A 17794-nucleotide genomic window follows, 5' to 3' on the forward strand; every position below is an offset into this window, starting at 1 on the left:
CACGTTTGTTTCTCTTGATAATGCGATCTCATTCCACTTTGTAGGGTAGTAAGTTTGCGTTTTTGTTTTGAAGGCTTACACCCAGAAGGGATGCAGGGGTGTTTGCTGGATTGCCATAAGATAGAAAATGGTTTGTCTGTCCATTTGTGAAGCGATCCATGAGCTTGGATCTCCCACACCTTTGCTACTTAGGCTTGTTGGTCACCCACATCTAGTGGGCAGGCTGTAAGGTATAGACTTCTTGAGTTCTGACGTATTCTTGTGAATTGATTGCTTCTTGGTACGACTTTTGGAGGGCTTGATTCCACTCTAGGATGCCCCGTTTGCTTCAGGAAACTATTGTTACACAATGTGTGTGTGTGTGTGTGTGTATGAGAGAGAGAGAGAGAGAGAGAGAGAGAGAGGAGAGTCTACTAAAAACCCAAAAGGTCTATGAGACCAAAAGGTGGTACATAATCACCATGTATAAACTGGAAGTTGAAGAACAGTGAAAGGAAAAAATCCCGTCTGTAAAGAAACGTACACCCTGTTTGGACAATGAAACAAATAGGGACTATCATGCGTTGTCCTCTCCTACGACTGCGATTTTGCATGCCTTCTGCTAAGCTTTGGGTCTTTGATGTGGTCATAATTTGAGGATGTCTGGACGTCAAGATCCTTGTGGCTGGAATCTTTCTATGCATGCCTTTATGTGATCCACTTGCTCTGCTTGTCATCTGGCTCTTGTGCCTTGAGATCCAATGCTCTAGAAGATGTTAGGAATTAGGGACATTGGTTGTGTTCTTCAACCTCCTCTATCCCTCACAATTCAGGTCTGTGTCTCATGCAAAAAGAGTGCCTCACACAATTGGTCCTTGTACTCTCCAATTGGACGAAAAGGATTAAATCAAGGTGTGGCTCAAAGCCAAGATCCAATGACACACACATGATTCTGCAAGGCTAAGGTGAGCACTCGTTTTGAACATACCTGGTGCCGCCTTGGCGGGGACTCACCTAGCTTAGCTCCGTTCTTCTATTCATTTCTAGCTATTGGGATTACCCAATATTGCTTGGTGTCGATTAGGAGGTCACACTCCAAAAGGTATACGATTTTGGAGCTTTGGATATGTTAGTTTTATTTCATTTTAAAGCTTGTTACATTAGATTCATGTTAGTTTTGGAGCTTTGGATATGTTAATTTTGTTGTTTTATTTAGGTCTTGTTGGGATGTTACTTGTGCACGGATTAAGTCCTTAGTTTTAGCATGTATGCAAGCGTTTTGTATGAAGGGCAATGCAAGGAAGAGGGATGTGGGCGGGGGCTACATCAGAAGAAAGACCAAAATGCGAGTAGTGGTGGGTACAAGGTTAGTGTAGGTTGTATGTGAACTTGGAATAGTCTTTTTGTTTTGTGAATCAACACATGGATCATCTGTTGGTCCCGTGGAAGGTCGACCACTTGCAACACACCAAAGGAGGCTAGCACTATGTCAATCCAAGGGATTACAGAGCTCCACATCACGTAGAAGTACAACCCGAGTGGTGTGCATGTCCTATATCCTCAACGACCACCGAATGTAGTGAGAGTATATGGTCACACTAGAGAAGTCTAGATCGATATCAGATTCATGCCAATGAAAAGAAGGCGATCTTGGTAGAAGTTTTTGCGCATGGAAGGAAAAGGGCCGGTCTACAACTTCCAAAAATTGACGGACTCACACCACTCACCACCACATAAATGCGACTCCGAATGAAGAATTTTAATAATCTCTACTACACCAAGGTCCTCGACACCACTATAGTGGTCACATGTCCATTCTTTCAGCTCATCATCCTCATCCTTCTTTTAGCTCATCATCCTCATCCTTTAGGAGGTGCCCAAGAACAAATGGATAAGCAAAGAGCGTCTGGTTTTCAATCTCAATGAAGGTTCCAACATTTGCGAGTAGATAGATCTTTATGGTATGGTCAAATACTTCCACAGACATAGGGTGGTCACATTCAAAGACATGCTAGATACCGAGTTCTAGAACTCTGATATCATGCATCGGACGGGTCTTTGGCTTTCGTGCAAGCCCTTCATTATGTCTTTCTATGAGACTGGCGGTATCTTTGAAACCAATTCGGGTTGGTAAGTCTCACCTCCATGCTGAGTCTTGTCAACTACGTTCCAATTATTTATGGGGCCAAAGTGTCTACAAAACCCTTGCCCCCAGGTGTCGCAAAAACATGATGCCCACTAAGAGTCAAAGAATACAATGTGTTGGAGTTTTTCAGAAGGAGCTTCTACATGGGACACCTTTAGCCCATGCCCATGTAGGACACCTACAATATAGACACACGGGCTCAACATTGAGTAGACACCTATAAGTTTCACTTTATGTTCGTTCCATTGATGTCGCCACATGAATCGGGTAAGGTTAACCAAAGTAATACTCTCTATAACTACCGTTTTAATTTACACATCATTACTCAAAAAGGCAAGATTTGCAACAAAAGCTAAAGCAACATTTCTTAATTCCAAAAGTTTTATTTAAGTTCAATGAGGTAGGCCATCAATAATCAAGTCTTACTAAAGCAATATTTCTCTCTAAGATCGGTCCATAGAGAGCTATCCCTCTCACAATGTCCAGCCAAATGGCTACGAATGTTATCATTCCGCCTTTCTCATCATAGATTTCGTGTGCCCCGAGGTTACAGGTGTATTTTGTTGCAGTTGTAGCAACAAGTGCAGTCTCTGGGGCACCTTCCTAGGATGGATTCTTGTCATGCAGGAAGAGGCAACGCTGGTCCTGGAAGTCAATGATCCTAGAGAGTGGACCAAATCCCTCATGAAATAGACAGTGAAACCTCCCGCGGATCTCATAGTATACTGGGCAACGGCATATGTAATGCTCCTCCGTCTCTCAACCTCTGTGTGGCATAATCAATAGATCCTCTCCTCTCTGGGTCTCCGTATGAGCTTCCCGGCTCTGAAAATGCGCTCAGCTCTACTTGTCTCCACTCTGAGGCGGTGGGATGAAAACCGTATCTGGCCAATCGCAATGAATCATCACAAGAGCAATGTTTTGCATCCTAGCTACATAGCACCACTATCCATTGTCCGAACAAGTACCATCTATGTCTCCGATCTACCATAGTCCGAAAATAGAGGTGCTTGAAATGTTTCACCAAACAACTCTGTGTGCACAACGAGCTCAAGAAAGGAGATGCTTGAAGTTGAGGGCTATTATATCATCGTCAATAGATAGTCCATGGATTTCTGATAGGTGTGGCCTCATCATCTTTTGTTCCATTTGAAAGAGAAACATACATTGTCCGAACAAGTACCATCTATGTCTCCGATCTACCATAGTCCGAAAATAGAGGTGCTTGAAATGTTTCACCAAACAACTCTGTGTGCACAACGAGCTCAAGAAAGGAGATGCTTGAAGTTGAGGGCTATTATATCATCGTCAATAGATAGTCCATGGATTTCTGATAGGTGTGGCCTCATCATCTTTTGTTCCATTTGAAAGAGAAACATACACTTAGTTTCAGTTTTAGACCATAAATTGCATGATAAATCACATCCTAACATCGTACAGTTACTTCTAACTTGGCTTAGCTCTAATACCAGTTGTTGTGAGACCCCTACCCCTCTATCAATAAAATACTTCGGCATCAAAAAATCATACAAAGGGTAGAGAGACTCACTCAGGGCCTCATATTCACAATTTACAGACTCTTGGTAATTCTGCCAACTCCCCTTGGTCTCACTAGACTAATCCATACGTAAGAAAAAGTGAATGATTCTCCTCTAGGTGTTTTCCCTTCATAATTCTCACAAGCAGGTCATAGCGGCTCCTTAAGGCTATGTCTTGACTCCTCGATTATGATACGATGGTCTGATTGATTGATAATAGTGCTTAGGCTTGTGTTGGTACCATACTAGTACCAAGGGTGCAGAATCAATCTAGTACCATACTAGTACCAAGGGTGTAGAATCAATCTTGCTATTAACACTGACTAATGATGGGCCCAAAAGAGAACCGGACATGACTATACAATAATGATGATGAAACTCAATAATGGTCCCATTTGTAGTACCTGAAATGAACCCTACAACAAATACGACTCATGTCCATCGTCACGTTTCCAATGTGGTGGTCAATATAGTTCTAAGCCAATTGGTTGATTTCCACTTGCAAACATTTTCACTTACATTCTTGATGCTAACATGTGAAGGTCATATCCCTTTAAAATTCCAAGGACTATGGTGTCACCTCAGAGTGCACTATGATGGCCGAGAATGGGTGGTGGGATGCATGTTCTAGCCATGCCCTCATGGCTACATCGCTCAACCACCATTTGGTTGGAATGGGCCTAGTCCATGTATTTGCTTATAGCAAGCTTTATATTGTTTTGTGATTTTTAACACATCTCACTTGTAGTAGATACACATGGGTGGAATAGTCTGCAACATTCGTAGGATAGCAGGGTTTGGGAAAGGATAGGTTCAACTTAGCCAGAACTTGTTCAAATTTATGCAGAGCTTGCGCAAATTTGTGGGAGAAAGAAAAGAATCCTCTTCAAAATTTTCAAGTTTTAGTTATATTTTGCAAAATTTAGCAAGGAATGCCTTCTCAAAATGAGCAATTTCCTCTTCAAATTACAATGAGGAGTTTTTCAATCCGGCTCAATAAACATTGCAAGAGGCAAGTGCATGTGCCATGTGGCACTAGCCTGGGTAATTTTGGCCCTAGTTTCCACTTAGGAGTGCATAAGTGAGGTTTGGGAAAAGACAAATTTGGGTTCTCTTAGCAACTATGTGGGTTGGCTGTTTGGTTAGGGTGTGCTTCTTTGCCCTTCCTTGGTTGTAACCCTCACTGTCTCTTTGTTCACATAGATATAGAAAGTGGACAACAAGGTCACTAGCAAGTATTGAACCTCTCGAGACAGTCGTCATCAGTAGTACAAAGGTATGGATGGTCATACAAGAGAAGCAATTTTGCACCATAGGTAAGGCCCCTTCTAGTGGTAGAGTGATGTCCACCTTGTCATTTGCTGAAGAGTGGCCATAGCCCAAAAGTACAACCAAGCGTATAAAGGTTGGTCCAAGGATTTCAAGACTCTATTGCAGAGTGGCTCGACTCCCCAAAGGATTCTTTAGAGCCATCAAAAAAGTTGGCCATGGCAATAGAGGTGAACTTTGCACAGATGGCACCACAAGAGGACATGTGAATGGAGGTGTCTTCACCAAAGGAGCTCATGCCAAAAGAAGAGGTTTCATTGAATACAACTTTGGAGGATGGAGTGTTTTCTTCATTGTATCACAAGGTGCATGCTCCACAAGGAGGTCATGCCAGAAGACGAGGTTTCATTGGAGTATGCTCCACAAGGAGGTCATGCCAGAAGTTTCATGGAATACAGCTTTGGAGGATGGATTGTTTTCTTCATTGTATCACAAGGTGCATCATATGGAGTATGCTCGTATCCATAAGGAGGACCAAGCATTGGCACCCACCATCAGGTATGGAAATGTTGGTTTGAGCATACTAGTGGCCATAGGTATTGGCAATTATCGTGTTTATTCCTTCATTAGTAGGCATATGTGGGGATTTTAGAAGACCATTACATTATAAATCCATCGCTTACATGGCATTGTGTCTCTTCAGAATGAATCAAGTCTTTTCCAAAACACAAGGGGGGGACATTGGAGGGGTAGAAGTACACATGGAAAGCACTTGTACTTTGCAGTGGTGTCTTCTAGATCATAAGTTACAAGAAAGTTTATAAATACAAAGAGAAACATAGTTGAAAAGGTGCACAAATTAATGAGAGTCAATTATGTCCCTATGCTTCATAAGTGCAGCATAAGAGAAACATAATTGAAAGTCAAAGGTGCATCATGCAAAAATAGGTACACTTTTTCAAGATCACCTTATTTTGTACCCGAGTATTTTTATAGCTTTGAGCATTGATAACTTGTAGCTTTGGTTACACTTGAGGAAGGAGACCCTAAGAAGGTTTGCAAATGCAAGAGTGTATACTATCTTCTAAGATGCAAGTACGAGAGTATGGATGTTCCTTTGATTACCCACATGAAAACTAGGTTTGGATGTAGCTAAAGTTCAATTTCTAGGGCTTCCACCTTGGTTCCAGTTGCCTCTTACTATCTTTTCTTCCTCTACTTTCTTATATAATCCTCTTTTGTTCCTCCACTTGCTATGATGCTTTTCAAGGGCTATTTTTCATCCTTACATGCAAGAGTTTCTTGTGTTTATTTGTGGAGATAAGGCTAGAGAATCAATTGGAGTCCATTGCTTCCATAGAAGGCATGGATTGGGTTTGGGTCTATAGTAGCTTAAGAATAAACTCCATAGTAGTTGTAGTTTTCCACTTGTATTTGAAGCCCTTTGAACTCCCCTTCTTTGTAGAACCACTTCTAAATGATCCTTGGTTTCCTAGAGTGCATAGTGTTTGTTTGCCCATGTCTTCCTTTTCTTGTTCCAGTTCTTCTACCTCCCTTCAACACATATTTGGTCTTGACTTAGGCTTTGATAGAGTGCAACTCCTCAATTTGGTGCAAGCTATAACCCAACAAGGACAAATATTTTACACATCCCTGCAGCAATGGATCTCTCTTATACTTTCCTAAGTCAAGCTCCCTTCCTCTGTGCTTAGGCTATGAGAACGACAGGAAGAGACTCTAATTCATAGAGAGAATGGAAATTCCTCATAAATTAGCTTACAGTTGAGGAGCACACCATGAATTGAGGTTTTAATTGTATTGTTGTGACCATGCTGAATGAGTGTCTACTCATGAGTTTTTAACCATGAACTCATCATGCATGGCTGTAGCTCATGCTATCTGTCCCCGTATTTAGGAATATAATCAAACTGGAGAATTCAACCCATGAAAAAGGTTAAAGCTTATTTGTGATCTTTGGATGCAAAACAAAAACAGAAAACAATGAATGTATGGCAAAAATAAGAACTTTAACTTGTATGTATAGTGTTATATAGCTCCAACAGTGTTTCCATCCTACGTATGCTTTGAATTTGAGGGTGAAAACACGGAGCACGTTGTAGCCTGGCATGTAGATGTCTTGGGTTTGAATCTTAATGTTAGTGCACTATGTGCATTTGTGCATGATGTGTTGTCTGCCTCAGCTCAGTGAACTTGATTATTTTGAAGGAGTTCGTGGTCAAGAGTGACTTGATGGTCGATAATGGTCAATGAAAAGGCAGCTGAAATCTGGTGCGTAGGTGGCAGTGCAATGTGGCAATAGGTCAAAATAAATAATAGGCATGGTTGTGTAACCAACCTTATAAGACTGTAAAAACCATGAGAATTTGATAGAGTCCAAGGCCATGATGCTTATGGATCGCTCTTCACTTGGATAAACCAAGGTAAGAGTGCAATTGGCAGTGCTTCCGAACTTACCATTACATGTAAAACATACATACACACATACAAACACACAAGCAGGCAGGCATGTATGTAGCATGGGCAGACTCTGGCATGCATGGTGCAATTTCTCTCTTAATAATTCCAAATTCCACTTAATACTTTGTACTTCATTCTAGTATATAAAACATACATACATACAGACAAACACACAAGCAGGCATGCATGTATGTAGCCATGGGCAGACTCAGGCATGCATGGTGCAATCTCTCTTAATAATTCCAAATACCACAATACTTTGTACTTCATTCTAGTATATATATTTTTTTCAAATCCATGAGCCAGCATTCACATCAAGCCATGGTGGCTACTTATTGTTTATGCATTCTGCAAACATATCCTTAATACTGCTTACCCATAACCTTACACTCTCCCTGAAAATTACTGATACATGACTGAAGGCATTTTGACATAGTCCCTGCCGATAAGAGGCCTCAATTACCAAATACAAAGAACCACTCTCAAAGGATAGAAAAAGTTCCAGACTAATGAGCCAACAGCGCATGCTGAAGATCTTTATTGAATGTGCTGATGTAGTCCTTCCTGCAAAAACACAATCAAATACCATTGTCAGCTTACAAAAGATACTACTCATTAACCAATAAATAATGTTCCTCACAGCTTACAACACTGATGCTCTTCACAAACTATGTAAATGATCTCTGGACCTTGTGAAAACATCACCTAACCATAGTAACTGATGTTTGTGGCGTATTACCTTTACTTTTTTGATATAGCCCTTACACGCAGCCTGCAGAGGGGAAGAAGGGATGCGTGGGGTGAAAAGATGTCACACACAGTCTGGGCTTGCACGGGTGATAGGGCTGTGAGCAGAGGTTGAAAAACACACACAAGCGCCACCTCTACTTTTGGCCGGTACAGAAAAAGCATGCAAATTTGGGTGGGGAGATAGCCAAGGTTGGGCTGCTGTCTGAACAGCCGTCAGAAGAAGGGGGCGGAGAGTAAAAATGGGCGCCAGTTTTTTTGAGACCACAAGTTTTTTATGTGATTTTCCCCTTTTCCTTTCCTCAACATCCAGAATCAGCATGTATTTTATTATGTCCTTGTAGCAGCAGAAGAAACCCTTTTCTCCCTATCCATGGTCAGGATGACCAGGGAGTAGCATGACCATTAGATGGCCATTCGAGAGTAAAATAGGCACTTGGGCTCGGTAGTTGTGGTCACGACAGGAGCACTTGTTTACTGTGGCATTTGTGGGTGAGAAGGAGCAGACACAGGGGAAAAGCAAGCATTGGCAGACATGTTGTTTTTATAGCATAGGCCAATGGGGAAGCTTGGTTTGCTTCTATAGGACCCTTGCCTCTTTCCTGGCCCACCAAACTCTTACCGCATCGCGCAAGGCGCTAATCCTTCACCATATACTCTATGGGGTGGTTGTTTGGGGAGTGACTTGATCCGAGTAGATTTCCGTCTTTGGAGCAGAACCGTGAGTTTTCCATCATGATTCCTTCCAGTTACTTGATGGCTCTTTCCCCTCCATTAGAGGGTGCTTGAGTATGCAGTGTGCACCTAGAAGCAGATTTCTTGATAACTTCTTGATTTGTATGCGCTCGTAATGCCTTAGCTGACCAACTTGGACCGAAATTCTCCTTGATTACCCGGACTCATGGAAGACTGATCTGAAGGAGTAGATCCAGACCATTGCATGGTGATCTAAGGGAGAGGACCCAAGAGTGGTTGATCTCTTGGTAGGTTCAAATGGTGATACACACCTTGGAGACATATACATTGGTGTCCCATTTGGTACGCAGTATTTATGACAAATTATTGTTTTGGATATTTGAGTAGGTCCGGTTGTAGATGGGTGATTTCCTTCTAGGTAAAATCCCTGACCTATAGATAAGAATTTATTATAGAAACCATCGACTTGGGAGACCAAAGAGACTTCTTCGCTGGTCTTGCCAAGGTAACCTTGAGTTTATTTAGATAACTCTTGGATGCTGATGTACTTTGGTGTTTATTTCGTGACCCGTGTGTTGCAAAAATGGGAATCCACGTCTTTTGTGGGAATCCTAGTGATTGCAAGCTACCTGGTGTGAACCAAGAAGGGATGTGAAGGATTGATAGCATGAACTCGATAGTGCTATGTATACTATGCACTTATCTAATTTTATTTTGCTGATCGATAGTTACTTCGTGCATCCAAGAATAACATTAGTTAGTCCTGGATAGATAGATGCCAATTGGGATGCCTCGACAAAGGAATTGCATCACGTGCTTGCTTCGATTGCAGTCCGTGTGTGTCACAACCGAGTGTTAGTGACCAGATTTGTGACTACTTGTAGTCACTTGTTACTTTCTAGTACTATCATCAATCTTTCCCTTTTTTGAGTTACCAACAGTAACCTTACATCATGTATCTGATCGAGTACATTTCTTGGATGTAGTGCACAAGATCTCAAAGACTGTTTATTCAATCATCTTTTGACAGAGAGTTTCTGATTTTAAGCTAGGGATTTTGTGTAGCTTCATGTGGATAGTTATTTTCGGATGAGTTTGACTCAGGAGGGGAGCATGTCTTGACTTTTGTTGAGAAGATTACATTGATGAGGTTTCTCTCTAACCATGGATAACTTTGCTATTGTCAGCATGGTGAAGATGGGCGGTTGTGCCAGGTATTGTTTTTCCTTGAGGTGTACTAGGTTCATTGTTGATACTTTTACAATGTGCACACGTCATGTGCACAGTGTGTATCTACCGTGTGCTACACGCGCACAAGACTAGCTTCGAGGTTTGGGGAAGCTTGGAGCTAGGCAAGCTGATTGGCGAGCTGACTTAGGGATAGACTAACGGGCAGGCACCCAAGTATGGACGGGTGGGCGCCCAAGTGTGGACACCCGATGACCGGCCAAGAGCCTAAAAAAGGGTGGCCATGGTTAGTCATTAGTCATATAGAGTCTCGCGAGATTTGTGAGAGCTCTATGGTCTGGAGCCTGGATCTAGTGCAGACGTGCACCTGCTTTACGCAACCGAGGCCGGCAGCAATCTCGAGGTTCGCGAGGGTGGCTTCGTGGCGGTATGGGACGTTGCAAGGTGGAGATTGGTCGGTATGTGATCCCAGTTAGCTCAGCTCGTGGCTCGGTGGGGACAACCAAGACTGCAAGCTTGCCTACGGCTCTCATGGTTGGGAGGTGAGTCAGGCCTGCACCCCCTTCTTGTTTATTTGTTTCTTTGCAGGTTTCGAGTCTCGAACCAGGAGCGTTCTACGAGGAGATCCTTTGGGGTTTTGACAGTGGTATCAGAGCATGCCTCGTGAACGAGCAAGTCGGTAGGTAGAGAAGATGGAGGTCAAAGAAAGGTATGTGTTTAAGAAGCTTGCTGTTTTGTTTATGCATGCTGCTGTTTTTTTCAGATAGTATGTGCTTTTTCATCAAAGAACCCGTGATGGAGAAGGTGGTCTAGTAGGGTTGATTTGTTTTGCAAGAAGAAGACTAGATTCGTTGTTTGCAGCCGCATGAACAGTTTGCAGAGAGAGAAATAAGAAAAAGCATGTCGACTGTTTTTTCTTTTTAGAGAGAGAGAGAGAGAGAGAGGGTCGCCAGGGTGGGTGCTCATCTGTAGTCACTGGCTGGTTCTTGCACACGGTCAGTAGGCGCACGTGGGCAGGAAGGTCTGGCGCGAAGACTGTTTTGCGCAGCCAAGCACAGGCGGGATACGCAGTCAAAGCAGGCAGCATATGGACACTCAGGCCGCGCTCCAATCTCTGAGCACAGGCGAGTGGTACACGTAGTAGCCGGCCTTGTAGCAGTCGCCAGCGGGTGATACACACAGGTAGGCGGGCCGATGCTCGCAGGCAGACGGGCTGGTATTCGCAGCCGGGTGGTATTCACACGCGAGTAGGTGATTGCATACGCAAGCGCAGACAACCAAGCCTATGTGCAGGCGGCCAACCACATGCACAGGCAACGGCAGATTACAGGTGCATACTCGCAGTCCGACGGGTGGCAGGAAGGAGGCGATGGTTTTAGCGAAAAAGCAACGGAGCGTGGGTTTTTTTTTTTCTCATGCTTTCGTTTTTTTTTTTTTCCTAAACCTTAGTAAAAGGGTTTAAAGACCCATTTTAAGCTTAAAGGTGTTAAAAAAAAAGTTCTCTCGCACTATTCTTGTGCAAGATCGAATTTTCTCTCCACTTGCCCTCTTTAAGATGTCGACCCAAGAATCCGAGTTGGAGCCCCTTGTCGAACGCGAAGGCTTGCCGGCTACGGAAGATACCGATGCCGATCTTTTTGAAGATTGTGTGTCAAAATCAGATTTCCAAGAGTTCAAAGTAGCTCTTGAAGCTTCTTCTTCGGAACGTCAGGCACAAATCGCCGCTCAGATGCAAGCCTTGCAGAACTCCATCTCTCTTTTAACCACTACCCTATCTACTCTTTCGGGTATGGATACCTTGGCCTTTGCTTTAGGCCCCAACATTACTCCGGAACCGTTCGGGGGTGAGCAAAAGCAACGTACCAAGGAGATGTGAACGCTTGGCTACATAAGTGGCAGGTCCATTTTCAGTTTCATCCATATGATGATGGAAAAAAGATCCAGTTAGCAACAGGTTTCCTCTCAGGCAAAGCTTTGCTTTGGTGGAAGGAACTCAACCCTAAGCCAACAATTTGGGCACAATTCGAAGACGTCTTCAAGAAGAAATTCCTCAAGAAAGAGGATGATTAAGATGTTGTTGCCCGGTTTACAGCTTTGACCATGACCTCGCAGCACCTCACTTATGAGGTCTACCTCCAAAAGTTTAGGGACTTGCAGATGAAAGCTACAAAGATGGATCCCACTACTCTTTTGGGGTTCTTCGTAGCTGGTTTACCAGACTCATACCGTTTACAGGTTAAAAATAACAAATGCAAAACATTGGACGAGGCCATTCATTCAGCTCGTATCTATGACGATACAATGGTCTCTTCCAAGTCTAAACCCGTTACCGAGCAGAGAAACAAGCATTAAAGAAAGTTCTCCGCACCTATGGCTAACACGACTGAAGGAAAGTCCTCGGACCAACCTTCGAAGAATTCAAGTTCGACACCAACGAAGAAGAAACGACTCCTTAAAGCTTTGAAGCTCAAGAAAGAGGGACGTTTTATCTGCGAAGAAAAAGGACACATGCGTAAGGAGTGCCCGAAGCAAAAGGGTGCAAAGACCAGCATAGGACCCAAGCCAAAGGCAGCTAACCAATTGTCTTTGATGACAGGTACGTCAGCTACTATACTCTCGCCCTAGTACATGTTCTGATTGTCTGTTCAACTCTAAAGTTTTTGGCTTGCATGATCTTCTCCGAGTTTATGGAGAAGTGAATGGCCATAGAATCCACATTCTTCTAGACCCTAGCAGCTCACACAATTTTGTTAACTACAAACTTGTGCAGAAATTGAGTCTTGATGCGACACCCAGTGATCATACCTATGAGATACGCTTACCTGCGGGCAGGCAAGTATGGGATCAAAAGGTGGAGATGCTACCAATCCGAATTTAGGACTACAAAAATACTCTGGAATGCTATGTTATGCACCTAGAAAATGTAGACTTGCTATTAGGGATTGAGTGGTTTAAGACTCTTCAAGTCCAGATAGATTGGTCTAGTCATACTTTTTCTTTTCAACATAGAGACACCCAGTATAGTATTTTAGGTGATTGTATACATCCCTCTCAGGGACCTCTTGTAAATACAATTGATTTTGGAAATATAATGGATTCTTCTTTGTATACCGCTTTCCATTGTGTATTGATTCCACTTTCTTCATTTCTCATACCTTTCATGGATGTCAATGAATTAAGTGTGTTTGAAAGCAAAGAATTACAGAAGATACTTGATTCGTTTCAAGATGTATTTCCTAAGGAACTGCCATCGGGTTTACCACCTGAAAGAGCAGTAGATCATCGTATTGACTTGATCCCTGGTGCCCATCCTGTCAGTATTCTACCTTACAGGATGAGCCAAGCTGAGGAAGATGAGTTGGCTAAACAACTCGAAGATTATTTGAGGATGGGCCAGATCCGTCCAAGTAAATTACCTTGGGATGCACCTGTGTTGTTTAGGAGAAAGAAGGACAACACCTAGAGAATGTGTATAGATTACAAGAGATTGAACAAGCTGACAATTAAGAACCGTTATCCTCTCCCTAGATCAGATGACCTCATCGACCGATAAGCAGGAGCGAAATATTTCACGAAGATAGATTTACGTACTGGCTATCACCAGATACGTATTCATGAAAGGCATGTCGAAAGAACCGCCTTTCGAACTAGGTATGGCCATTACGAGTTTCTCGTATTACCTTTTGGGTTAACCAATGCTCCAGCCACTTTCCAACAAATGATGAACGATCTTTTTCATCAACATTTGAGAAAATTTGTGGTGGTGTTCCTAGATGATATTTTGATATATAGTCATACTCTTGAGGATCATGTTTTTGAAGTCGAAGACATTCCCAATCTTGGAATAAATAGGGAAAACTCAAACTATATCTAACAACTAACTCCATAATCTGGTTCACCATTCAGCTCAATAGACAGATAATACTTTGAAAGTGAAGAAGTAGAGAAGGCTTGTACAACGGATAGCATGACCAAGATCAACAACAACCCAGGCATATAAGGAGGTTATGAGAAAGAAGAGGACAATGGCATAGAGAGAAGTAGGTTAAACCAATACGTAAGCCAACACTAGAAGGATCTGGTGCTGGTTGAAATAAGAAAAGCAATTGAAAGGATCAAAGATGGTTGACTTTCAACTCAAGGGATAGACATCAATGTTCACACTGCATATTGATTCCAACATGCCATTGCTCTACTGGTAAAAATAATACCCACAACCCTCCTATTTCATAGTTTCCCTGTAGATGATGCCACCCTCACTCCATGTTATTGCAGGCACTAATCTTCTTGCTGCTGTGGTCTGCTTACGAGCACACAAGGTGGTCACAGGGAACTTCTGGTAGCAATGGTGATGACCTTCAGGACAAGATTTCTAGTAATAAAGGGCTGCTCTCCACAACACTCAGGGAGCATAAGGATTGTTTCTCGGAGTTCAAAATATCTTACATAGTAGCTAAGGTTAATTATTGGCACAACAAACAGAATCTTTAAAGGATGAACCCACCTCTCCAGTACCCACCTATCTCAGAGAAGTGACTAACTGTCAAATCCTCACCGGATCTCCTCGAGGAACGCGCCTGATACGAGACTCGAAACCTGCAAACAAACAAACAACAAGGGGGTGCAGGCCTGACTCACCTCCCAACCATGACAGCCGTGGGCAAGCCCACATTCTTGGCTGTCCCCACCGAGTCACGAGCTGAGCTAACTAGGGTTGACGTACCGACCAATCTCCTCCTCGCGACGTCCCATACCGCCGCGAAGCTACCCTCGCGGGCCTCGAGATTGCTGTTGGCCTCGACTGCGTAAAGCAGGTGCACGTCTGCACTAGATCCAAGCTCCAGGCCATAGAGCTCTCACAAATCACGCGAGACTCTATATGACTAATGACTAACCTTGGCCACCCTTTTAAAGCTCTTGGCCGGTCATCGGGCGTCCACACTTGGGCGCCCGCCTGTTAAGTCTATCCCTAACTCAGTCTGCCTAGCTCCAAGCTTCCCCAAACCTCGAAGCTAGTCTTGTGTGCGTGTAGCACACGGTAGATACACACTGTGCACATGACACTAACATTCTACTGGGACAGATCACTTGATATTCAGCCTATGACCTTAGGTAGAGGCACATTGAGGCTTTTGCTCAAGGGTGGGTAGTGTCTCTGTAAACTGTGAACCTCATCTGATTGTTGAAAACCTTCCTTGCACATAGTTACCAAGGATAAGAGGGTTCTGATTGCCAAACCAAAGACGAACACCAATCAATCCATGATAAAACCTGCACATCGCTGCTGAGAACACCTGCAGGATTGATTATCGACACATCTCTAGACTCTAGACCGTCCCTGAATCCATGGAGGCTTGGCACAAGGCAAGCAGATTTGACCTCCAAACAATTACAAACAGACAAGCTGCCTGCCAGACAAGTGGCGTACATGTAGCAAGGCTGGCACACCCGAAGGACCTATGAACTCAGAACTAACCAGCCAGCTAGCCTCAGCTACGAAGTTCCCAATTCAATCATAAACCACTACCAATTCTCACAAAGTCTCCTACGGGCCATAACAAAAAAGGGCGTTCTGGCAGCTCTTTGATGGGGAAGGGAGGAAGCACACCTTTGCAATCCATATGCTCAGTCTGCCTTTGTTAGCCTCTATTGGGCTATAAAAAGGACATCCTTGACTAAAGCAAGATCTCACATAGTACTTGGAAGGCAAGTAGTGCAAATTGAAGCGAAGGAGGTATTTGTTTATCAAAGATATATCATCAGAGATTGACAAGAAGATCCAGCAAGTTTTATTTTATGAAGCGAGAAAGGCTGAAGGTGATGAAAATGGGTTTGCACACAGGTGCTAATTGTGGCATTCCATACATATCAAAAATCACTTAAGCCATACAACTACCAACGATCTCATTTTTCAAAAACCATCTCACTACTACTTACAAATAGGAGCAAAGGCTTGAAGTGATACCTCACAGGGTTCTCATCTTGAGGACGGTTGTAAGCAGTCCATATCGGTTCACCCACAAACAGCCTAAGAACCTACAGAGGGAGAAGAGATAAGCTTAAAGGCCTGTAGCCTGCTTTAGCTTAAAAACACAGCAATATATTAACAATCATTTAACAAGAAAATCCCACCCTGTAATTAGTATACCTTGGCATAATTGCACTCATCCAGTGTAAATCGATGATAGATTCCAGCTGGAAGAATAATCAAATTCCCTTTTTTAGTCCAGATTCGGATCCACCTATCGTCAAAGTCTCTTACATCAAAGTAACCTGCCAAGTGTGAAACCACACAATGCTCATATCCGAAACATAAAGACCAGGTAAATGACCTCCTTAAGAGCACATACCACTACCCTCGAGAACAAAGCGTATTTCTTCATCTGTGTGTATGTGCTCTTCATAGAAGGTTTTCAGTTTCATTTCATAGTTTGGGAGTCTGTCTGGTGCCACATCCACAATGTCCTGGAAAAAGGTCATCAACAAAGTGAGGACAGTTATATGCTTGCATTAGAAGCAAGAAAAGGACCTGCCCAAACACATTTTTAAGGATAAATACCAAAACTGTAATTCACATACATGATAGGTATACCCTCTTTCTTGTCTAATCTTTTGCAGCTCTGAGTCATGTTCATAGTTGTCCGCGTCCAAAACCCAATTCAGAACACCCAATTCTGCCCAAAAAAGAAAGTCATAAAAGAAACCTAGCTTGGTTCTATGCGTGGACATGCACGGATCATATATCTATGGGAATGTTTATGTAAGTTGCCTGCACACACGTACGTACACATATACATGCATATATATTTAGAAACAATTATACACATGCATGTGTATGTATGCATATACAGATGCATGTGCATGTGCATGTGCATGTGCATACCTATACCTTTGAACACACATGCCCAAAAACGCACCCACACGTATACTGTGATTTATACTCGAGCACACAAGAACATGAACATCCAAGTCATGAACATCCAAGGTATAGATAGCTTAAGGTTACCTGCTAGTTTCTCAAGGGGAACATATTGTTTGGGGTTGACATGGTGCGGAAGGCGTTGATCCTCCGTCGAATCATCCATATACCAAGCTTCCAGTGCCCCCCTAGCCACCTGCATGCTCATGCACACACTCAAACTTTGACAGCCCCAAATCCACTACATTATGCTGAGATTCAAGCTATTGGGGGCCAGATCAAACAAAGGGGCGGCATAAAGAAGAGAGAAAAGGTTTGATTCTGAACAAATTTCTGATATACGGTAAGCATGATGATGATCGCTCGCAAAATAGCTAGACGTTTTGTAAAAGACACGAAATCTTGAGAAAGAACTTATGCAGAAATTGTGTTTTCTGGGGGGGGGGGGGGGGGGGGGGGGGGAGAGGAAAGAAGATTGCCTTGCCTGGAAACCCATGTTTATCCTGTTTGCTTGTGGAAAATGCTTGCTGCTGCGAGCAGATCTGGATCAGCAATTCCAAGGAAGTGTTGCGGAGACGTCCGATGTGTGCGGGGAGGGGCGGGGGGGGTGTATGCGCTTTTTGTGTGTGTGTGTGTGTGTGTGTGTGTGTGTGTCGGTGGGTGGTTGTGTGATTCCGAGAGAGACAACCCGCACGACTGGCCATAGATAATAGGACCCTTATGATGATGTCACTAGAGCTCCCCTTTTTTTTGTTGTTAAAGCACAAAAAAAAAGCTTTTTGTTTTTTCCCGACTCATTCTCCCGTAGTTACTGATTTTCCTCCGTCGTAGGCG

General features: G+C 43.2%; 1 protein-coding gene across 3 annotated transcripts; it reads right to left on the bottom strand.

Moving 5' to 3' along the window:
• Positions 1-7660: 7660 nt before the first annotated feature.
• On the bottom strand, positions 7661-17587 carry LOC147616930 (acireductone dioxygenase 3-like). Of its 3 annotated transcripts, none has more exons than XM_086776572.1 (7): positions 17445-17587; positions 17048-17156; positions 16621-16715; positions 16392-16506; positions 16190-16236; positions 16007-16077; positions 7661-7974 (listed from the first exon to the last, which is right to left on the bottom strand). In XM_086776572.1, the coding sequence occupies exons 1-7, from the start codon at positions 17454-17456 to the stop codon at positions 7917-7919; spliced, it is 507 nt and encodes a 168-aa protein (XP_086632698.1). In that variant the 5' UTR covers positions 17457-17587; the 3' UTR covers positions 7661-7916. The 3 variants fall into 3 exon arrangements, with proteins under 3 accessions (XP_086632698.1, XP_086632696.1, XP_086632697.1); XM_086776570.1 differs by having other exon boundaries at positions 16190-16314; XM_086776571.1 differs by lacking the exon at positions 17445-17587 and having other exon boundaries at positions 16190-16314; positions 17048-17168.
• Positions 17588-17794: the final 207 nt, after the last annotated feature.

The sequence above is a fragment of the Cibotium barometz genome, chromosome 37, assembly GCF_041138505.1.
Source record: "Cibotium barometz isolate CiBa-2024 chromosome 37, ASM4113850v1, whole genome shotgun sequence".
Taxonomy (NCBI): Eukaryota; Viridiplantae; Streptophyta; class Polypodiopsida; order Cyatheales; family Cibotiaceae; genus Cibotium; species Cibotium barometz.

Coding starts and splice junctions, on each gene's coding strand:
- LOC147616930 (XM_086776570.1), bottom strand. Junction 16,315..16,391: donor CTTTGTTCTCGAGGGTAGTG/GTATGTGCTCTT, acceptor CACACTTGGCAG/GTTACTTTGATGTAAGAGAC. Junction 7,975..16,006: donor CAAGATGAGAACCCTGTGAG/GTATCACTTCAA, acceptor GTGTTTTTGCAG/GAAGGACTACATCAGCACAT.